This window comes from Cnephaeus nilssonii, assembly GCF_951640355.1.
Source record: "Cnephaeus nilssonii genome assembly, chromosome: 16".
NCBI classification, from domain to species: Eukaryota; Metazoa; Chordata; class Mammalia; order Chiroptera; family Vespertilionidae; genus Cnephaeus; species Cnephaeus nilssonii.
Genome location: NC_137087.1, coordinates 36602540 through 36627137, shown reverse-complemented (window position 1 = coordinate 36627137; position 24598 = coordinate 36602540). Strand labels below are relative to the sequence as shown.

Genomic DNA, 24598 nt, shown 5'->3' with positions numbered 1-24598 from the left:
TACGGTGTACCCTGCGTGACAGTGATGTTGGCAACATTTTGCTGTTATTGTTTTTTTTTGTTTGTTTGTTTTTAATATATTTTATTGATTTTTTACAGAGAGGAAGAGAGAGGGAGAGAGAGTTAGAAACATCGATCAGCTGCCTCTTGCACAACCCCTACTGGGGATGTGCCCGCAACCAAGGTACATGCCCTTGACCGGAATCGAACCTGGGACCTTTCAGTCCGCAGGCCGACGCTCTATCCACTGAGCCAAACCGGTTTCGGCTGTTGTTATTGTTTTAAAATATATATATTTTTATTGATTTCAGAGAGGAAGGGAGAGAGATAGAAACATCAATGATTCATCGATGGGCTGACTCCTGCACACCCCCTGCTGGGGATCGAGCTTGCAACCCGGACATGTGCCCTGATTGAGAGTCAAACCCTAACCTCCTCGTTCATAGGTCTCACTCAACCACTGGGCCACACAGGCTGGGCTGATGTTGGCGATTTCGTCAGAATGTATAATTTACATTACTGCTAATCTAGTTTCAGGAGAAAGTTCCTTTTTTTAAAAAAAAGTATCTTCCTTTGATCTCTGCCGTTCGTTATCTCAGGCCTTGAGGGAGTCAGATATGCATGCACAAAAGATATGAGAAGGATTAGGAGAGTGGGCACTTCTCCTTTACAAAAGCTGCATGAATTGAACAAGGCTTCAGAATTCAGAACTGCTGCATTCAGTTCTAGGAACTTCGTTTTAACCCCCAGCCCAGCAAAGTTTCTTCTGGTAATTGAGGGCACGGATATTTCTGGGCACCTGTTGCCTTTGAAACCAGCCTGTGAACTTTTTGGTATGCCTGACCTTGACCCTATGCTGAATCTGAGGCCACAGGGACTTTAGATAGCAGCTCAGGACAGTCTGGATCTTCCTGAACCTCTGTGACCTGTGACCAGCCTGGGCAGTGCCAGTTACTAGGAACCTCTTGGGGCTTTTGGACAAACAACTCCTGTGTAGCCTGAAGTAGGCTGTCCAGGAGTGAAAGAGGCAGGGACGGACAGTTAAGTTCAAGCTCAGTATGTGTAAGCAGTATGGTGAGACTTACGTCAAAGCACAAGCACTCGGTAAGGGTTAGCTGTTTATTATGGGTGACGGTGTTAGATGTCCTTCCTTATATTAAGTCAAAATCTGCCTCCCCATAACTTTTACCCTGTGTTCCTCGACAATACAGTATAGCATCTGTCTTCTACATGATGCTCATTAGATATTTAAAGACAATCATTTTATCTTGGCTGTTTCTTGGGGTCCTACCCTCTGAAGAAGCAAGACCCAAATCTTCATCTGCCAGACTTGATCACCCATGAGATTCAGAGCAGGTTGTATTGGGTTGCCAGAAAGTATTAAAGCTTTAGACTGGAGGGTGGCTTTGTGGGGTTGTCATAAAGGGATCAGGCAAGTGTTGATCTGGGGTGGCCTTGAACACTGAGATTTAACCTTTTGCACTCGGATGTCGAGTGTGACTCGATATGGTTAGCATCGGTAGCAGGAATCGATAAAAAAGCAAGCGAGTGCAAAGGGTTAATAATCCCTATGGGTCCCACAGGGACACACCAGTTTTTTCCCCCTTTGGGCCAGGCACTGTGCTCACCTCTGGATGACACACTCGGTTTCTTGTGGTTCTAAGCTGGAGAGCAGCCTGAGGCCAATTGCTTGGCTTGATTTCATTCAAACGCTGTGGTAGTTCCATGTCACTATTCTGTGGGTATTTGAGCCAGAGGACTTGAACATAGTTGAGGATGCTTACTATTAACACTTACCCAACTAACTGCCTATATTTGATGAAAAATATCTAAAGAGATGCTATATATTTAGGGGGAGGAAGATAATATTAGTTTGGCCAAGGAGATAATTGCATCTTACATTTTAAGGAAGGTTCTTACTATGAGGAAGTGGCCCAAATGTGATGTATTCTTTGGGGTGACCACATAATATATATATATTTTTAATATATTTTATTGATTTTTTTACAAAGAGGAAGGGAGAGGGATAGAGAGTTAGAAACATAGATGGGAGAGAAACATAAATCAGCTGCCTCCTGCACACCCCCTACTGGGGATGTGCCCGCAACCAAGGTACATGCCCTTGACGAGAATCGAACCTGGGACCCTTCAGTCCGCAGGCCGACGCTCTATCCACTGAGCCACACCGGTTAGGGCATATTTCTAAAGAGTGGTATGGGGTACCACAGGAGTCCCAGCAGTATGCTAGAGTTGACTCCTACAGGCTCTGGGAGCTGGTTTGTACGCATTCCTTCCCAACTCTGCATTCAACGTCCTTGTGTTCGTAGCTTGAAAATGGCCATCGTGGGAGTATTTTCACAATGAAAACTGGCAAATGCTGAAAATCAGGCCTTTATTTTCAGAGAGCCAGTTGTTTAACATTTACCGGCACACCACTGACTAGGATTCAGGTCACATGTCACTCAGAGAAAAGTCCCAGAGAGCATCAGTAATACAAACTGAATTATTAAAGCATTTGAGGCAGAGAATGGGAGGAACCGGTCAGCAGGGCCTCTGCTAAGTAGGACAATGCCAGAAGACGAGCTAGATGAGGGAGCCTTAGTCTCAGGAAAGTATTCTACAAATATTTGAGGACCTGCTATGGCATAAGGGTAGACTTTGGAATCACATTGTTATCCTCCCTCCCTTTTTCCCTCTTAAATTCCTACCTCAAATATAGTTGAGCTCAGCGCTGAATTACCCAATAAGTAGAGCAAGCAGGGGTTAGTGCACCAGCAATGTAGCAGGGGGGCCAAGGAAAGGAGAAGAAAATAATATACTACATGTCTTCATGTCCTTATGATATAGAAATAGAAATCGATATAGATATAGAGATGTAGATATAGAGATGTAGATGTAGATCTAGATATAGATATGCATGCAGTAAAGTATTAACCAAAGGAAAATAATAACTTTGGACTTCTTCATCCTTATTTCATGATTCACTGTTTTCATTTTGAGTGACTTGGATGACTTTGAGTTTCGTGTTCATGACCTAAGGTTTGGGAACACCAACATTTTTTTTTTTTCTTTAATTAGGAGAAAACCTGGCCCCACTGGAGACAGGCACCTTTCTAATGTATTTATTGCTGCAGAAATGGCAGGGTGGAGTTGCCAGGACAGCTTCATTTCATGGTTCTGGTTAGGGCTGGCAGGTTGAAATTTGTCCTCGCCAAGAGGGAAAGGCGATTGGAATGTTTGGTTCCATCAACAGAATTTGTGAGGTTAAAAAAAGGGACTTTTCTCTTTATACCCATTTAAATTTTATTCCAAAGGTACACTGCTGTTCCATTTGTCCTCTCACTGTCCTAAAGGAGTATTTGGAAAGTGTCAAGATTTAAAAATAGTCTTTTTATTTAGGAAAATTTCAAAATTATAAAAAAACCAGAGTATAGAGTATAACCAACTGCTAATTACTCGTCACTCAGCTTCTATCATGATCAACTCATGTTCAATCTTATTTTACCTATCAACACGGGAACTTTCCCCTCCCAAACTTAGTGATGTTGAAGCAAATCTCAGAGAGCAGATCATTTCAGTGGTAAATGTTTTCACATGTATCTCTAAAAGATAAGATATGTTTCCATTGGTTTTCAGAGAGAGTGGAAAGGAAGGTGGGGAGAGAGAAACATCAGTGTGAGACCGACCAAGGCCAGGTACATGCCTTTGACTGGGATCAAACCGCAACCCTTCTGTGCATAGGCTGACCCTGTGACAACTGAGCCACACAGGCCAGGGCTAGAACTCTTTTTTTAAAAAAAATATATTTTATTGATTTTTTACAGAGAGGAAGGGAGAGGGATAGAGAGTTAGAAACATCGATCAGCTGCCTCCTGCACACTCCCCACTGGGGATGTGCCTGCAACCAAGGTACATGCCCTTGACCGGAATCGAACCTGGGACCCTTGAGTCCGCAGGCCGACGCTCTATCCACTGAGCCAAACCGTTTAGGGCCAGGGCTAGAACTCTTAAAAAAACCTAACTGTGCTCTGTTACTTGCTAAAAAGAAGTGAACAATTGATTATACCTAGTTGAGAGACGATAGTATTTTATGGTGCACAATTAGATAATAAATTCCCGTATCTAACCACGGTACATATTGTTACATTCTGTTTGATAGATAAATGATAATCTGATAATGTGTTGCCTGTGAGGATTCATTTGTTTGCCAGTACCTGTTATTGTTTTTTATGATTAATTTTGAACCATTTTTTTTCCCATGGGCTGTGATTAGAAACCTTATTCTTAGTGCTAAATAGTAGGTGCTAAAGAAAGGTGCTTTGCCTGGCCAATGTGGCTCAGTGGTTGAGCGTAATCCTATGAACCAGGAGGTCACAGTTTGATTCCCGGTCAGGGCACATGCCTGGGTTTCGGACTCGATCTCTAGTAGGGGGTGTGCAGGAGGTAGCAGAATGATTCTCTCTCATCATTGATGTTTCAATCTCTCCCTCTCCCTTCCTCTCTCTGAAATCAATTTAAAAAATAGTGCTTTGGTATCACCCCAAATCACTGGACTAGAATGATTAGTATCTCTTCTGTAGTTTCTGGTTTGAGATTGAGAGATTAGGAACAGTATTAAAAGAATGCTACCCCTCCTCTTTCCTCTGAAGTCATGTACAGTATGGAATTTCTAAGGGGCCCAAATAATTTATTTAAAATTTTTCTTTAAAAATATTTTTTGTCTATTTAAAAGCTGTAATTAAAAAGCATGTGGGAGACCATCTAACTAATGTTTGAGTGGGTTTGTTAACCTGTCTGAGCCTTAGTTTCTTTGTCTGTAAAATGGGTGTAATAATAGTGCCTGCCCTCCTCATTTGGGTTATGACAGTGGTCGGCAAACTCATTAGTCAACAGAGCCAAATATCAACAGTACAACGATTGAAATTTCTTTTGAGAGCCAAATTTTTTAAACCTAAACTATATAGGTAGGTACATTGTTATTAACTTAATTAGGGTACTCCTAAGCTGGCCTTTGCTAAAAACTCAAGGGGCCAAAGAGCCACATGTGGCTCGCGAGCCGCAGTTTGCCGACCACTGGGTTATGAGAATTAAGTTAAATATTGGATGTAAAGCACAGCACCTGGCATATAGTAAGCCCTTAATGTTAGTTGGTACAATGCTGCTGCTGGGTTAACTCATTACTTATAGACATTGGAATACACTGAATTTTTATAAACAGGCCATTTATTGCCAAGTTTGTAGCTCCAAAGTCTTTTGAAAAGTTTTGGCCTGTGCACATATGTCCACACAAAATTGCACAAGCCAGTACACCACTTCAGCCCACGTGTACCAAACTCGGTTACATTTAGGCCAGGCTTAGGCATATTTGCTTGGCCAACGCTCGCACCCTGGCTTAGGTCAGTTATGTAATAACAAATAAATGGGTAACCTGTCAAGTCCTGGTAATGCTGTTCTTGGATTTTTAACACTTATTACAAGGTGTAGATGCTTTTAGTCTTATTTTTTATCTCTATCACACGCAAAGCGAACAGTTGTTCGATATTTTTGGTATCCAGCTTTTTGTGAAACATGTTCAGCGGGTCTTTGCAAGCGGCTGAATCAGTTTTGATTCAAGAAATCCCTGTGACCGCAAGAAAAGCTATTTGACAACCAGTTAGGACGCGCGCCTCCTCCCTGAAGCAGGCTTTCCCGCGCTGTGCCACCCGCACAGCGAGCAGAAACAAACTGGATGCTGAAGTTCACGAAACTGCAGCTGTTTTCCAGCCTTTCTGTTCATCAAAACAGCATCGTCCTCACTGACTTTACATTCAGTGTGCTATTATTTTTGTAAATTAAACCATGCAAATAAGATGCTTTTTATTCCTTTCGTGTGTGAGGTCCAGAGTTAAGATGTAATAGAACAAAAAAAGTGCCAATGCTAAAGAGTTTGAAAAAAATCTCACCTTAGTGATGTAGAAGGGCACTATGCCCCCAAACTAAATGACACCAGATAAATAATATTTTAAAGTTCGTATGCACACGTTTACGTTTTAATCTCATTTCTCAATGAGATTTTTACATCTGGCGGTGCCTCTGATAAAGAGTGTTATAGTAAAAAACCAATTTATTACTAATTACAGTGATCATCACTTCTGGCAACTTGCCAGCAATAACCCAGAGGCCAGCTGAGAAGCGGGAAGGAAGTAAACACACTTCTGAACAACCAAATCAGTGCTGCAAAGGCGATAACATTGGAGATACTCGTGCATTTTACACTTGGAGTACTGCCTGTGCGCTCTCTGAGTCTATGTGGCTCTTACCCAAGTCACACTTCTAACAGACTTGATTGTTCTGGTTGCTCTGCATTCACTGCAGGTTCGGGACAGACATTCTGCACTAAAACCGACCGACAGCAGCAAGAAATGAACAGTTAGTCCGATAGCAGGACATAGAAAGCTGAAAGAAAGACAAAAGAATACTTAAACCGTAGCAGCCTGGGAAGCAGAGGTTTCTGTGGTTTCTGAGGACAACAGTAAATGGTAGGCACGCTAACGGATTCTTCTATGACCCAGAGTCATCAGTAAGAGCTACAGGTTTTTTTTTTTTTAAGAATGTGGGAAAGTGGATCATACATTTTAGAAAGATTTCCTTCTAAAACTATTACAATTGGGCATTTATATTTTAAGTGTTATAACATGAAGACCAGAGCTGTGCATATGTATAAAATCTGCTTGATTGAGATATAACATTTAAAGTGTACAGTTCGATGTTTTTAGCATGTCGAGTGTAATCATCGGCACAATTTTAATTCACTTATTTTTAGTTTTAATTGACATACAGTGTTATATTAATTTTAGGTGTGCAACATAGTGTTTCAACATTTATATGCCTTACAAAGTGGCCACTACTATAAGTCTAGCAACCATCCGACACTATATATAGTTACTAGAGGCCCGATGCATGAAATTCATGCAAGAGTAGGCCTTCCTTCCCCCGGCTGCCGGCACAGGCTTCCCTTTGGCACCCGGGCCCTGGGCTTCTCTCACAGCCCTGACTTCATAGAAGGTCATCCGGTCTAATTAGCATATTATGCTTTTATTATTATAGAAGATTACCACTCTTCCCTATACTGTACCTTACAACTGTAGAACACTTCATCACCCCCAGAAAAACTTATGAACAGCCACTTCCCTTTCCCCCCTACAACTTCAAAACCTAGGCAACCGCTAATCTTTCTGTCTCCCTCGGTTGGCCTATTTTGGACAGCCCATATAAATGCGATTTTTGTGGTTGGCTCCTTTCACTTAGCTTAGTGAGGGCCATCATGTCTAAATTATATCAGTAATTTGTTCCTATTTATTTCCAAATAACATTTCATTGTACGGTGATACTTACTCATTCATTCGTTGATGGACCTCCACATTTTGCTGTTATGAGTAATGGACTTTTGCATACCAGGTTTTGTGTGGACACGCGTTTTTAGTTCTCCTGGGTATATACCGAAGAGTGGACTTACAGATAATAAACTAACTTATGTTTAACCTCTTGCAGAATTGCCTGACTGTTTTCCAAAGTGACTGCACTATTTTATATTCTCACAAGTGGTGTATGAGGGTTCCACTTTCTCCACATTCTAACCCAACACTTGTTCTTTTCCTTTTTTTTTAGATTTTAGCCATCCTAGCGGGTTTGAAGTGGTATCTTATTGTGGTTTAGATGTGTGTTTCCCTAAAAGCTCTTACGTCTCTCCAACACCTACATCCTTTGATTTTAAACGTCCTTTAGGTTTGAATGTCATCCCCAGTTACATGATGAGATCCTTGAATGGCTAGGAAGTGTCAGGTTTTACTTTGTTATAGTTACTGTGCTTATGGGGGAACCCTGCACAGAGCTGCCATTGGTAAATGTTAAAGGACTGCTTTATTAAGTAGTGTCTGGTACTAGGACAATGGGAGTTTCCACTCAGTAGAGTTTTCCCTCCTTTCCAGACTGTTCTTGGTTAACAGCAAGTCCTTGCAGCCTAGAATGTAAGTGCCAAGAGGGCAGGTGCATTGCCACCCCCCCAACTCTGGGCCACAGTGCCTCACACTGTCTAGGAACAAAATAAAGATCTGTTCAATGAGTCTGTGGATGCATAAGCACGTAGTTGTTCTCAGATTACTTGGCAAGGGTGCTTGTGACCTCTTTATTTCAGTTTGCATTGCAGGTGAGCATTGGGCACATCCTTCCTCCATCCCCACTCAGCTCAACTTCAGAGATTTGCCAGACACTCACGGTCGAGCTAAGATAAAGGAACGAAGTCTATTTCCAGTAGACCTGTTCTGCCTGGCGGTGCCGACTAGCAGTGCTGTTCTCTCCATAATTAGCCACTCTCTGGTGTTAAGTTGTCAGGAGCATCCCTGAAGTCAATAAGCATGCTCTGGTGGCTCGTCAGGACACAAAGCTAAACCTCTTGGTGATTTAAACTGGGATTTGTTTAAGCAAGTAATGAGCTTACCATCCTGAGCCGCAGGGAGGGGCAGTGGAGGGTTGGAGGAGCCATTCCGGGTAGAAGCTGTGATCAGCTCTGGTTGCTGAAGCAATCTCATTGGAGATGGTCACACAGGTGCACTCATGCCCCTTGGCACATGCCTGCATAGTGAAATCTATGGAATCTTCTTTAGTCCAGGGACTCTATTTCTGCTGAAGAAGGTGGTGTGATTAAGGTCAGGGCCACTGGGAAGGTTGCTAGTCACCTTCCCTTGCCTCTAGACTCTGTAGGACAGGCTGCTTGGTGGGAAATAGGGGTGATGACCATAAGTGTCTGCAATTGCTTTCTTCCCGTCTCCTCTGCCTGAGGACATTCCTTTGGCATGGGAAACGCATTTCATCTGCCTTCCACTTCCCCTCCGTAAGACCTGGAGCAGAAACATAGAGCCGACTGTCGGGACAATGGGGAGAAGATGAGCTCGCGGGTCACCAGAGTGACACCCCTCTTTCTATTCTGATTTCTCTCACGTGGGTGGCAGCGAGAGGCCCCAGGACCTTGGGAAAGTGTATTTCACTGAGCTGCTCATGGACTTGGGGAAGAGAATCAAGGAAAAGTATTTTTAACACCAGGGATTTGACATTTTGGATCCCCTCAGCGCCAGTTCCATCTTTCCCTGCTTCCTCCTGGTCCAGGTGCAAGCTAAGAATGCGTTTACTGGTGCCACCAGAATGGTGCCCTGCAAGAGCTTTTTATTTTCTTTTTTTTTTTTTTCTTTCTCAAGTCTTAACCTTAAAAAACAGAGAAAGTAACATAACTTTTATGTTGATGTTTCTGTCTGTATCAAGACCAACCACATGGTTTGTAAATCAAAGAATGTCTGCCTGCCTGACCTAAATACATGAGTACTGTTCCCAGAGCTAACTTCTTTCTTACTCTTTTTTATAAATTTGTTGGGGTACATGTTTCAAATGTACAACTCAATGAAACATCATCTGCACACTCCATTGTGTGCCCATCAACCCAAGCAAAGTCTCTTTCTGTCCCCGTTTTCCCCATCTTCGCCCACCTCCACCTACCCCCGAGCCCTCTTTTCCCTCTGGCTATCACCACACTGTTGTCTGTGTCTGTGTGATGGATGCATGCATATATGGATATATATATATATATATATATATATATATATATATATATATATCCTAATCCCTTTACCTTCTTTCCTACAGGCCCCTAAGTCCCCTCCCTCCCTTCTGACAGCTGTCAGTCTGTTCCATGTATTCATGCCTCTGTTTCTACTGTGTCAGCTTATTTTGTTCGTTAGAGTCTACATAGAAGTGAGGGAGCTAACTTCTTTATGGAGGAATGCCCGGTTATCTTTAAAACTGGAGCCACTGGGAGAGAGGCGCGCAATGACAGAACTTAATTAATGTGAGGAACATATCTAAAACCATAGCCATGGGGTGTAGTCATGGATGGATAATAACTGTATCATCCATTCAAAAGCTGTATTTAAAATGGGAAAATCACCTGCAGTACTCATGTAATAAATTGTCCATAAGTAATTTTATTAGCAAGCAATTAGATGTGTTCAAAGCCCTCATGGGAATAGTAATGTCTACTGGGCCATTACCGTGCCTGGCCCTCTGCTGCCAGCCTGAGTCCCTTAAAGTTCCTAGCAAGGACAGCTCATTCAAACTCCCGATTTCTCCCTTTTAATTTGTGGTCCAGCTGCTTAAAATATTCATTTTGATTCAACTGGAATGGTGGTTTTGAACTTGACCAGTGAGAGTTACAGAGGCCTCTCATTGAAAACCTTTTCTTCAGTTGGACTGTGTCACAATATGCAGGCGTGGCCGGGAACTTGTATTTTAACAATACTAAAAGTAAAGTTGCGTTAAGGAAATACAACTGGAAACAAACCATAAAGATCCACTTCAAATTGCAAATGCAAAGTAAACTCTGGTATGGTATCCTGTTTGTTCTAACCTGGAGCAAACTGGAACAGGCCAGCTTTCATGGACCCCGGGCACTTTTGCCTTCAGGGACCTCTTCCATAAAAATTAAATTAAAATATTTACTATTATGTTGGTATGAAGATGAATGCATTGATATGATATAGTACATTTTTTTTTTACCTGAAAGTGTTTTTTTTTTTCTGATTTTAAAAGAAATTAAAATATGTTTGTGCTTGTTAAAAAATACCACAGGCCCTAGGCACTGAGCCCATTGTGCTCACAGGTCGTTCTGAACTGCCTGGTGAAGGTGAGGAAATCCAGACTTCAGACCTGGGGGCTGATGTGATAATATTTCTTGCCTCAGAAGTCCTGAAGGCAGTCCTCACTATTCTTTTTTCTTCTGGAATACGAGAATCTGATCAGCCCTTTGGTTCCCACCCTGAGTGGGTGAGAGGGAGAAGGTGATCAGAGAAGGCTGTGTCAGGGAGAGAAGGGCGTGTGGTCTTTCCCACAGTGATCCTTTCCTGAAAGCATGTCCTTGTCCCTTTAAGTGTACTTTGAAATGCCGCATTTAACGTAAGGGTTTTCCCCTGACAATAGTATACTAGTATGTAGATGGATAAATCAGGCCTCTCCTACCCTAAATTCCTACCTGAGACCTGGTCATGTCAGCTGCCTAACTGGCTAAACAACTCTGCTCTTGGGTGGCAGACTTTTCCTTCCTTCCTTCCTTCCTTCCTTCCTTCCTTCCTTCCTTCCTTCCTTCCTTCCTTCCTTCCTTCCTTCCTTCCTTCCTCTGTGTCTCTTTATTTTTTAAGATTTTAAAATTGATTTTTAGAGAGAGAGAGAGGAAGAAAAGAAGAGCAAAACATTGATGTGAGAGTGAAACGTTGAGCCTCCTGAACGTCTCCTACCGGGCCTTGAGCACGCAACCAGGAACCGAACCTGAAACCTTTCAGTGCATGGGACGATGACCAATCAACTGAGCCACACTGGCCAGGGCCCCCTTTTTTTAAAAAAACAACAACACAACTTTTATGCTGATTGAAAGCCATCTTATGGTAGTTGATCTCAGCTTGTTCATACTGACTGAATTCAGTGAGTTGTATTTGGGTTTTCAATTACTGCTGTTGCCTTTGGTTTGTTTTCTTTTAGGATCAAGGTGGGCACTTGAATATAAAATCTTACTTTTAATTCCTTCTCTGGCACTTTTTTCTTGGATTCTTGGTTTTTCATGATTATCTATCCCTACAATGGGACCAGCAGCCTAAAAACAGCAAGATAAGTCCCCTTTCTCCAACATCACGTGATCTTCTAATTCCACCTTCTTCTTCCCAGCACCTTGGGGATAAGTCCAGACCTCTCGCCCTGCCCTGCCCTTCCTCGTCTTTCTTGATGCTTGTGTCTAAGGCAGTGATGGCGAACCTATGACACGCGTGTCAGCACTGACACGCTTAGCCATTTCTGATGACACGCAGCCGCTGAGGCGGCCGCATGCCTAGGATGAAACATTTGCTGCTCCTGAGGATGAAACATTTGCGAAATAATGTTTTTTCCTCAAAGTGACACACTACCCGAGTTATGCTCATTTTTTTGGCGAAGTTTGACACACCATGCTCAAAAGGTTGCCCATCACTGGTCTAAGGGATAGCAGGCTTGATGTGGGTAGGATCTTGCCTGGGAAGGGAAGGACATGGTGAGATGAGAATGCTAGCATGCTCTTTTCCCTGGGCAGGGCCAGAAATCAGCTATCTGCTCATTGAAGCCAAGTTAACACAATTTCTTTTTCTTTTGCCTCATTGCAGAGAAATTTTTTTATTAAGAATTCTAAAATAACTGATTATGAAGATTAAATGTATTGATTGTAAAAATTTGGAAAGCCAGAAGAGAAAAAAGGCACCCTAATTCATGATACAGAGATAACGGCTATTAACATTTTGGCCTAAAGTTTCCTGTATTTTCTTTTTAATTTTTATACAAAATTGTAGTCATATGAAGTGTTCCATTCATTAAGTGTCATCCTGCAAAATGGATAATCATTTATTTAACCTGCCCTTTATTTTGGGACAATAAATTAGATTTCTCATTATTACTAAACCTTTAATGATTTTTAAAAAATTTTTATTGATTTCAAAGAGGAAGAGAGAGGAAGAGAGAGATAGAAATATCAATCTTGAGAATCATTGATTGGTTGCCTCTTGCATGCTCCCTACTGGGGATCGAGCCCACAACCTGGGCATGTGCCTTTGACTGGAATCAAAACTGGGACCCTCCATCCACTGAGCCAAACCGTCTAGGGCTTTAATGATTTTTTAAGGTAAATTTTTGAGTGCATGCATAATTATTTACTTAGTGTAAAGTGGAACTAATGTATCAGGGTATAGCAATCTGGAGCTTTTAAATATATATTTTCAAATAGCCCGTGAGAAGACTACACGAGTTTACATTGCCATCAGTTAAGTGCTTATATCCTTGTACCCTGGCCAACCCTGGTATTGCCATGTGACTAAAATTCAAACTAAAGAAATCTGGTATGCATTAATTTGAAAGAAACCAAGACTCAAGTTTCTCTGCACTGAGTATTTAATGTTTAACAGATTGATCTGTGTGCAATAAGTATAGGTTTCCTTACAGTGTTATAGAAACACTTTTATTGCCAAAACCGGTTTGGCTCAGTGGATGGAGCGTCGGCCTGCAGACTGAGGGGTCCTGGGTTCGGTTCCGGTCAAGGGCATGTGACATGGTTGCGGGTGCATCCCCAGTGGGGGGTGTGCGGGAGGCAGCTGATCGATGTTTCTCTCTCATCGATGTTTCTGGCTCTCTGTCCCTCTCCCTTCCTCTCTGTGAAAAATCAATAAAATATATTTAAAAAAAAAGAAACCCTTTTATTAAATTTTACATTTACCACTTTTTTCAAGGTCCTTGTGTTACCAGTAAGATGAGGCTTCGGTTCTTGTCTTCTTAAGGGAAAGATTTCAATCAAGAGAGAAAGTGTGAAAAAGCAAACACGAATTTCTTAACTGCATTAAAAATATACTTAGGACAGTGAAACAAGGAAGGGCTTAGCACAGAAGAAGCAACAGGAGAGCCCAGGCTGGGCTGCCTTGGCTCACTGGGAAGTCAGAGAAAAGGGGGCATTGGAGACAGGGCCAGAGGGTTAGCATGGGACGACCTGCCGCTGCCCACTGCTCCCCTGGTTGCAAGTCTCATGGGATCCCTTAGAGGTCAGGGGATGTTCTCAGTTATAATCAACAAACAACTCAACTCTGACTAGCCTTGCAAAACGGGGGATATTGGCTCATGAAACTGAAAATGGACTCTGTTGATACCTAGTGTGACTGATCTTAGGCAAGTCCTTGATCTCCCTAAGCCTTACTTTTCTTAATCTGTAAACAGGATATTCCAGTTCTTAAAGTTGAATATGAATATGTTAGCAAAGAATTACATCAACCAAAGTTAGGCGTCGTGAAGGGAAGGAGAACAACAAATTTTTAAAGAAATATAATCCTATTACACACCGGAATCTAAGTTAACTAAGTTGGGTTTTTTTGCTTGTTTTTAACTTGTAGCGGTCCTTAGGTGACTCCAGCGTAATTAGCATTTATGTAGCGCAAAAATATCTCCGAAACGCTTTAAAGGTCATTTTTTCTGTTGGTTACACAATCCTCAGACATCTTCCCCACCTATTAGTTTGCTTGACAAATCTGTTTACAAATAGTGGGAAAAGCAATTCAGTCCTGCCACTCCCTACTCACAAGGAATTATTACGGCAGAAATAAATGACATCTTGGTGGACCCTTGAGAGATCTGTTAAACTGTGGCAACAACTGGTTGCTGAGTCACATCTGTGCCCAAAGGAGTTAATCTTGAGCACTCGGTGCCTAATTTATATACCGGAAGAAATATTGGTGTTCGGGGCCTTCACCTCACCAGGAGACCCTCTTAAAGCTTTGTGGCTGGTTGTTCAAGGGGAGATAGATTTTCTAATGCCAGATTCCCTTAGCTCTTTAAAATTGTTTCTTTGGTAGGAAACCTTCTCTGTGTGTGTGTGTTTTGTTTTGTTTTTCTTTTTCCTTATTTTTGCTATTTGGAGTTCACTCTGTAACCTTTGAAAATTACTGCAGGAAACCTAAGTGCCCCACAGAGACCATTCTAGTGTTCTGAAAAGGTCTTTAAGAAACAGGCTTTGTTTTAAAGCCATCAACTACCAATAAACCCTTTTATTATTTTCACCACAATATTTGGAATACAGATTCGTTTCAAGGTTTTAATGACTACCAGATGGCCAGTCTTGGATTGTGTCGAGAGACATTTTTAGACAGAAAAAATGCGGCAGGACCCACATACCTTTTTGTTAGCGCTCAGCTACCACATGTTTATCAGCGACACTGGCAGGCCCTGGGTCTGGTCTGCAGGAGCGCAGGGAGGGTTTCAGGGAAAAGAAAACAGCCAAAGATGCTGATGGAAGATGTATTAGTCTGGATCACTCTGCGGTGATGAATAACCTTCAAATGTCCGTGGCTTAAAACAGCAAAGGTTTGTCTCATTCACAAAGGCTTGTCCATTGAGGGGTGGCTGGGGGCTCCATTCTGGCTCACTATCGCTCCGTTATAAAATGGCCAGGAGTTACAGCCTGACCCCATGGGCCTGAAGGAAGAGAACCAGAGTATTTGGCCAGCAGCACTAGGGACTACCACAGCTTGTGTTTCTTTCTTTCCTTTTTTAATATATATTTTATTGATTTTTTACAGAGAGGAAGGGAGAGGGGTAGAGAGTTAGAAACATCGATGAGAGAGAAACATCGATCAGCTGCCTCCTGCACATACTGGGGATGTGCCCTTGACCGGAATCGAACCTGGGACCCTTCAGTCCGTAGGCTGACGCTCTATCCACTGAGCCAAACCGGTTAGGGCAGCTTGTGTTTCTGATGGCTAGATATTTGGCCCGCTTTCCCACCTGCAAGTGAGATATGGTCATCCCCTCCCCAAAGGAAACAACCCTAAAGTCCTTCCCAGTCACAGTGTCTGCACGATGCACAGCAGGCTCTAAATTAGGGGGTGATACAAAGTCATTTTGACATCAGCTCGGATCTAGAAACCTCTGAACTAAAAGAGGCAAGTTACCCACTTTTCACCACCCCATACATTGCATATTAATGTATAATAGTTGGTTGTCTCATGCACCAAAGGGTTGCCTGCTGATTCCCAGTCAAGGCATATGCCCTGGTTGCAGGCTCCATCCCCGGTAGGGGGCATGCAAGAGGCAGCCGATGGATGTTTCTCTTCCTCCTTCCTTCTCCTTTCCTCTCCCTCTCTCTAAAAATCAATAAAATATTTTTTAGAAAAGGAAATAGGCTTCTTAACCATTTCACTATGCTTTATTTCCATATGCCCAGTGCTCTGTTCTTGGCATCATACTTATATTCACTGTGCCTTAGTGTTGTGCTCCCAGCCTTTCTTTATTGACTTGGTCAAGATACTTTGAACCTGTCAGTCTCTGGTGGGAAAGCCACACCTCTAGTGTCTTTCCCCCTGAGCTATTCTAATTGAAAGATTTAAATAAGAAGCTATACCCTTAACTGCGTGTTTAGTTAGGGACATCTTAACTCTTTCAGAGTGCTAAGAGTAAGTGTGATAGTCATTTTCTTTCTCCCAACCTCACCCCAAAGCTAAGTGCTAAGTGAGCTTTCTCAGTTTTATTGAGGCTTTCTCAGTTTTATCATTTACATGTTGGGGAAGAGAAGCAGCTGCTTTTTTTTTCCAGCCTTACAAGTCTGACTTGATGGATTCTGTTCCCTTTCCTTTTTGTTTGTAAACCAGTTGGTTACTTTTTGAGCCCATCTCTCACTCTTCTCTTTGGTTACCCCTTTTAAAATTCAGCCAACAGGCCCTGACTGGTGTGGCTCAGTTGCTTGGGCGTCATCCCTTGCACCAAAAGGTGGTGGGTTCGATTCTTGGTCAGGGCACATACCCAGGTGGCAGGTTTGATCTCAGGTTGGGGTTTGTGCAGGAGGCACCCAATCGATGTTTCTCTCTCTTTTTCTCTCCTTCTCTCTGAAATCAATAAAACAAAAATTAAAGTTGAACGATATTCTAAAAACAAAGAAAGCTCAGCCAACAGTAGCCAATAGTCACCAACACTTGCTACTAGTATTTGCCCTTGAACCCCTTACACGAGATCTCCTAATTATTTAGGTATACACCTGCTTTCCAAGTTCTCATACATGATAGTTTTACCAAATGCTTTGCCAGCCTCCAGAATTCGTTTCCTCACTCCCTGATACCTGCCTCTAGGCCAGTGTCACACTTTTTGTGGCTGTTGAGTAGCAGTCAGAATAGGCCAGGCTCTGTTGCAGTAACAGACAATTCCCATATCTCAGTGGTTTAAAGAACAAACGTTTATTTCATGCTCGCGCTGTCATTGAGGATTGTCTGCATCCTCACTCCAGGACCTACGCTGACAGATCAGCCACTACCTGGAATATTTCCCATTGCTATGGAAAAGTTCTAGAGCAGTGGTTCTCAACCTTTTTAATGCCGCGACCCTTTAATACAGTTCCTCATGTTGTGGTGACCCCAACCATAAAATTATTTTCGTTGCTACTTCATAACTGTAATTTTGCTACTGTTAATGAATCGTAATGTAAATATCTGTGTTTTCCGATGGTCTTAGGCTCTACAGCAGCGGTTCTCAACCTGTGGGTTACCTAAGACCATTGGAAAACACAGATATTTACATTACGATTCATAACACTAGCAAAATTACAGTTATGAAGTAGCAACGAAAATAATTTTATGGTTGGGAGTCACCACAACATGAGGAACTGAGTTAAAGGGTCGTGGCATTAAAAAGGTTGAGAACCACTGTTCTAGAGGCTCTCATGCCTAGCCTGGAAGCAATGACCTACTCTTCAGTTCTCGCTTTTAAAGCAGGTTTCCTTCAGCATTGTTTTTGGGCTGTATTCATGTTGAAACCTATATATCTAGTTGATTTAACTACTTATCTATAGCACCTGGTTTTATGAGCATCAAGTTTCTACTTTGGACACACCTCACTATGGTAGAAACCATTTGAATGAGTAGATCAGTTCACTTGTTGCTTAAGTCTTCTTGGGCAGTTTGAACCTCATCTCCGGCTGAACATTCTTGATTAATATTCTAGAAATTTTTGAAAATGACATCTGGTGTAAGATGTAGGAGTGAAGGATGAAGGAAACATTCTGTATCTGGAACCACCATCACTTCTGGCAGAGATGAAACAGATTCTTATCGGTAGTTCAGCTGAATTTATCTAAACATCTGGGTATCCTGGATTAACAAGCTAGTGAATCATAATGGTAGCTGTGTTGGGACGTCCTTCCTTCCCCTTCTTTTCTTCCTCTTCTGCAGCTTGTGTAGGGGAAGCGGCAATTTAGGGAGACCTTGATGTCAGGAAGGTAAATAAAACTACATTTGAAATATGACAGTGTATTTATTATAAAAGCATTAAAGTACGAACACAAAAACATCCAGTTTTTCATGAAGGTAAACTAATACAGTATTCTAATTCTGTTCCCTTTTGCCTTAACCAAAATTATTTGCCTGAATTTTCAAAACTTGACACACTATTTCCTACTGTTTTGTTGAGTTGCCCACAAAAGCTTTGAAATGGCTGAAAAATGAGCTGGAGGCGAAGCAGGAAGGCGAAACCAGGACTCTAAGTAACATAATGTTTAGGTGCCCCTGTTGCGTTTTGAAAAGTGAGACTGTGCAGTTGCCTGTCCCATCCAAACACAAGGCCATGTAGCGATTCTTCATCCCAGAGGCCCGGCCACAGGCGTGGCTGGGTGACGATGGGTTTCTGGTGCAGAATCAGATTATTTTCTGGGTTTCACACTGCTGTTCTGTCCATTCTGTCCTGAGATGGCTCCTAATTATCATTAACACTGAATTCTTTTTTCTTTCTTTCTTCTTCTTCTTCTTTTTTTTTTTTTTACTTCTGTATGTGCTGACAGTTCTAAGTGTAGAATTTTCTCCATCCCCTCCCCAATCTCTGGCCTCCACCCAAACAACCTGCTCATCCTGCTACCCCCTAAAAATAGTAACAACATTTCTGTGGTCTCATATAATCACAAACATAGGGGTCTTCCTTCCGTCTCTGCTCCTTCCCCCCTCTCACACTCACCTCTTTATCTTTTCAAACCAGGTAGGATAAATACATACATACACACATTATACTTTTTGAATCTTTTGTTTTCTCTAACAGAAAGGAAGAAAGAAATGAGACGTAGCAGGAGCTGTTACCCTTAGAATCCCACCACCATAGGGGTCATCCATCATATTTGCCCATCACCTTTGATATTCCACATTTTCTCCCCTTCTGCTTCCTATTTATTTAAAGCAGTGGGGTCATGCCTCATGAAGTCAGTTCATGAAGGCAAAAAGCAAATGCTGTAAAAATGATCAGGGGATTCGAGATCAATATACCATCTATTGGTACACCTAGCACAGCTGGTTTTTCCTCTGGCATCAGAAGAGGCCATTTTTCTTTGGCTAAAGTTTTGATAAGATAGTTAGCATTTGGGAGCCATGATATATGCAAAATATGTATTTTTTAAGTCTTGGAACTGCACCCATCTTGGTGAGATTCTCGAGCCCTGAGCAGCACATGAGTATTGACCCGATGCAGACTCTGAGTGGAGTTGGGCAGAATCCTGGGCACCATTTAAATCGTGAATTTCTCCTTGCCTGTCTTTTCTTTTGGTGCATATATTTGAAATCAAGTAAACGGAATGTTAAATGCACATAGATGTGGCACCATAGCATTCCATTACTGAGGATTAAAAAATCAATTATTTATTTGCATGCATAGAATTCAGTGGCACTGTCTTTCTGTCCTAGCATTCCCATGGTTTGGCATGGATATCGGTGGAACCCTGGTTAAATTGGTCTACTTTGAGCCGAAGGATATTACAGCTGAAGAGGAACAAGAGGAAGTGGAGAACCTGAAGAGCATCAGGAAGTATTTGACCTCCAACGTTGCTTATGGGAAAACCGGGATCCGAGATGTCCACCTGGAATTAAAAAACTTGACCATGTGTGGACGCAAAGGGAACCTGCACTTCATCCGCTTCCCCAGCTGTGCCATGCACATGTTCATTCAGATGGGCAGCGAAAAGAACTTCTCCAGCCTTCATACCACTCTCTGTGCCACGGGAGGCGGGGCTTTCAAGTTCGAAGAGGACTTCAGAATGGTAAGTGGGTTTGTCCTGGTTAAAACATCCGAACCACCTATTAGAGAAAGAAAGAAAATCTCTGATATGTTCATAATCATGGCATCTCATACCAAAGGACTAGACTACGACTAACTAGCCTTGGGATTTTGAACAAGTTCACTTCACCTCTCTGTGCCTCAGTTTCCTCATCTACTGAATAGTTACTACCTCATAGGGTTGTTACATGGAGGATTAGATGAGGTAATATGTACCTGGCACTTCATTAGTGCTCAAAAAAATTTGTTGCCATTCTCAACTTTAGTTATAATTAGTGCTGCACAGTATGCTAAAGACAATATGATATAAAACTCCCTTTAGAGTTTTCCTCAGACACTACACAATTTCTTGAAAAGCATAATCACTGAGTCAGTTTTATAGGTATGTAGACTGAGGCCCACAGGAAAGGTTTTCTATAAGTCTTACTAAAAATTGTTACTTCTGTCTACCCATTTGCACTGTCCTTTTGTTTTATGAATGTCATTCAAAAGTTTTGCTCACAAACAAAAAAATGAAATCTTTGATAGGTGAGTTCCTTTATTAATGAGCACGATGGAGGAGGTGCTACATAATAAGAATAGTGCCGTATCCTGACTGGAGGTACATTCCAACTCTGTGTTGCTCATTTAGATTTGACAAATTTAGCTCAGTGGAAGATATGAATGAATGACATGGAGTCCAAACGTTGACTTTATTTAGCAATCCCTTAACACCTAAATGTTCCCATTTTCCCATCTTTACAGTCAAGGTAATCTTTGTACTGTCCAGCTTCATCTCACAGGGAATAAAGTGAGAAGAAAATAAAAGAATAGGTGGAGAAAATAAAGGAAACGAGATTAACAGAAGTGATGGAACATAAGAGAAGGAAGGGTTGGGAGATTTTGGGTTTAGTCCTGCCAGAAAGTTGGAAATACAGTGAGGGTAAGATATAAAATATAGTGAGATAAGCCTCGAGTACAGATCACTGGCATTTTGTCATGGAAGTAATGTACATGTGCTGCTGAGGCAAGCACTGTCGTGGAACTAATGTAATCCTGTCTTGTCATAAAGTCTATCATTAATGAATAAATTAATGAGGCAATGCGTTACTCCTGGTATTAAGCCATAATGAAAACTGCATTTGTATCATCAAAGAAAACATCATTTATCTCATTAATTATTCTAAATAGTGTCTGGAAGAGCTGGCAATGGAGTCCTACCACAGTATCCTGAGGCTGATTATCTTCAGGTTTTGGCTTTTTTCTTTTGTGTCCCCTTTCCCTACCCAGCAGCTGAATTAGGAGTTTCTAGGAGTGCCCCCTTGATGAGAGGTGGGGCATCACCAAAATTCTGATTCAGGCGAAAGGAACGCTGACCCAACCCTATTGCTGTCAGCTCACCGGTTCGCTCACTATTTGTCCTTCTTCCCTGGAGAGCCCGAAATGAACCAAGGTGACTTGGAGCATTTATGCAACGTCCATCAATGCCTCCATCCCTCCTCTGGGGTAATGTGTGTTCTAGGAGGAAGTTACTCAATGGATGTTGGCCATGAGCAAGTGCGTTTCTCAAGATTCTGAACTGGGAAAGGTCATAACTTATTACAACCAAGGTGAAGCCTCTGCTCCTGCAGGCAAGCTGTTGGAGCCTGAGAAGTAGACCAGTGCAGGGAGCAGGGTTATGTGCCAGCCATGTGCCACTTAACGACGGGAAATGTTCTGAGAAACTTCATTGTTATGCAAACATCATAGCGTACACTTACACAAATCTACAGGATATAGCCTACCACTATACGGTATAATAACCTATCGCTCCTAGGCTACAAGCCTGTATGCATGTTACTGTACAAAACAACATGAGATTAAACCAAGCACAGAAGAATATGATACAATCACAAGATGTGGTAAGCACCAGATGCATGAGGCTGCTGCTGGCATAACATGGCATACTGTTTTACAGCAAACTTATTGTTTGTTTATTTATTTAATTTTTAAATCTTGATTGTTTAAAGTATTACGTAAGTCTCCTTTCCCCACCATTGACCTCTTGTTTGGGGTTCTCTGTGCTTCCTGGACTTGTAAGTCTATTTCTTTCACCAGGTAGGGGAAGTTTTCTGTCATATTTCTTCAAATAGGTTTTCAGTATCTTGCTCTCTCTCTTCTTCTGGCAACCCCATAATTCGAATGTTGGTACGCTAGAGGTTGTCCCAGAGGCTCCTTACACTATCTTCATATTTTTGCTTTTCCGGTTGGGTGTTTTTTGCTTCTTCATATTTCAAATCTTTGACTTTATTCTTGGGATCCTCTAGTCTGCTGTTGGATCTCTGTATATTATTCTTTATTTCAGTCAGTGTATGCTTAATTTCTGATTGGTCCTTTTTCATTTTCTTGATGGTCTCACTAAATTTCTCAGAGGTTTCTAGCAGGTTCTTGAGTAACCTTGTAACCGTGGATTTGAACTCTATATCCAGTAGTTTGCTGTCCTCCATTTCTTTCATTTGTGACATGTTTCTTTGTCTCCACATTTTGGCTGCTTCCCTGTGTTGATAGTGGCCTTGTGTGCTAGGTGTCCTATAGGGCCCAGTGGCTCAGCCTCCCCAATTACCTGAGGTGGACACCCTTGGTGCACCCCTTTGTGGGCTGTGTGCAGTCTTGTTGTAGTTAAGCTTTGATTGCTGTTGGTATCATTGGGAGGAATTGATCTCCAGGCCAATTGGCTGTGAGGACCAGCAGTGAATGCAATGGGAGAACTGCTGTGCTGGAGACACCCTTATGGGGCAGGACTTGCTTCAGTGGGGCTTTGGTGCTCACTGAGTCTGCCCCTTGAGTGTGTCTCTTATGAATGTGAAGAGTTGTAATCTGGTATGGTCTCACACTGACCACTGGGTACACTGGCTCTTGGATCACCAAGGAGGTGCAAAGTCAGCCACTGCCTGAGGCCACCCAGCAGGAGCTACAGAGAGATCTGCAGATTCCTCCTCTTTGTTTGGGGTTTGGAAGTGCCCAGATGAGGCCCAGCTGTGAAGCAATGCAGGCTGCCGCTGCAGGGCCCTAGGCCTTCCCTTGGAAGCCCCGGAGCTCTCTGACCCAGCTGCAGTTTGTCAGGCCTGAGGTCGCAAAAGGACAGTCCATTCATATGCAAAAGCCACTGCGCACAGCTTGGGTGGGGCTGCAAATTGGGTGGGGCAGAGTCTCAGGGAATCACCAGGGCGGAGCAAACAGCAATGACTGCCAGTCAGTCCTGCCCCGGACAGGTGCCCTGGTCACTGTGTTCCACTGCCCATGCAGGAATAATGATCGCTGCAAGCACCACTGAGAGAAAGCCGCCCTCGCGTTCTGGCCCAACGCCAGACAGTCCAGTTTCTCCCCGTATGAGTCTGGGTCCCCAGAGTCTCGCCCAGAACTAGAGATCAGAGCAATCGGGAGCTTGTATCTCCCTCCCAATTGAAAAAAACAACAGTGCACTCAGTTGCCAGCCCGTTTCGCGCATGCCTCTGCACCTCTGCACCTCTGCACTTCCGCACCTCCTCCCAGTCTCAATGCGCTTTTTTCTTTCCTTCTAGTTGTAGAACTTCCACTCAACCAGCTTTCCTGTGGTTCTGGATGATACTTGTTTTGTCTTTTGGTTGGAGTTTTGATATGGTTGTTAGAGGCAGCAAGTACGGGTGTTTATCTATGCCGCCATCTTGGTTGTCTCCCTAACAGGTTTTTCTTTTTCCCTAACATAGTTTCAGGATGTCCAGCTGGACAGACTGTGTCTCTGTCCATGTTTGTGATGTTGTCTCTGGACATGGCTATCGATATTGTTGACAGACCTCTGGTTAATTTTTAAGCAGCTTAACCTATGATCCCAAGACTGACTGATGTAATTTCTACTTTTCCGTTTGGGTGATCCAGGAAGTGATAACTTTCCTTTTTCAATTTAACAAATGTTTACTGAGTGTTCATTATGGCCAGGCCTTTGATCATGGTGCTCAGGGGCATCCACTGAACCAGAAAACAAACCAGAATGTGACCGATGCTCTGAGCGTGAAAGAGGAGGCTGAGGAATCCAGGTCTGAGAGAGTAGCATTTGCACTGCTATGTCTCACTGTAGTCTTAGGTCTCCAGGTGGATTTTTTTAAAAAAATATTTATATTAAAAAAATATATATTTATATTGATTTCAGAGAGGAAGGGGGAGGGAGAGAGAGAGAAACATCAACGATGAGAGAGAATCACTGATCAGCTGCCTCCTGCATGCCCCCTACTGGGGACTGAGTCCACAACCTGGGCATGTGACCTTGACCGAATTGAACCCAGGACCCGGCAGTCCGTAGGCCAGTGCTCTATCCACTGAGTCAATCCAGCTAGGGCTCCAGATGGGTTTATACTTCCAGCATTACCTCCTTAAAATGTATATAATTGTGTACATCTCACACAAAAGTTTCACTTCGGAAAAAAGAAAATGTTTGGACCATTTATGAGATAGATTTAATTTATGGCCGGGTATCACTTAGAATGATTGTTGGGGTGTATCACCTTGTCAGTAACCTGTTCCAACTAATTCCGTTCTGCAGCAACAGCTTCAGTGGGTTTTGTTGATTGGGAAGTTCAGATGAGTAACACAAAGTCAAACGTTTTCTTCTAGCTGTTAACTTTTGTAATGAAGATGATGCCCTTTTTGGCAAAATAGCTTAGTACTTTTATAGGTTGTTTCCAGAACCCAGAAGCAGTACCCATTAGGAATGAAGATGAGAAAAGACATCAAATCTGTGGGAGATATTTGCAAGTTGTATCACGTAGGGAAAGTCAGTAACTTCTATGAGCCTTAACCATAGAATAAAGATAATAGTACCTAGTTATAGGGTTTTGTGAGAATTAAATGATCTAGTACAGGTGATTGGCATGCAGTAAATAATAAATACCAGTTATTATTTTCTTAAATAGATTTTTAAAAACATTTAAGTTAGACTGTATAAATTAGCTTCATTA

General features: G+C 42.4%; 1 protein-coding gene across 1 annotated transcript in view; it reads left to right on the top strand.

Moving 5' to 3' along the window:
• The window catches only part of PANK1 (pantothenate kinase 1), a 48777-nt gene that overhangs the window by 8643 nt on the left and 15536 nt on the right, over positions 1-24598 (top strand). Inside the window, exon 2 of the mRNA XM_079794254.1 lies at positions 19280-19632. Coding sequence (XP_079650380.1) covers positions 19280-19632 — 353 coding nt within the window. The remainder of the gene's footprint in view (positions 1-19279; positions 19633-24598) is intronic.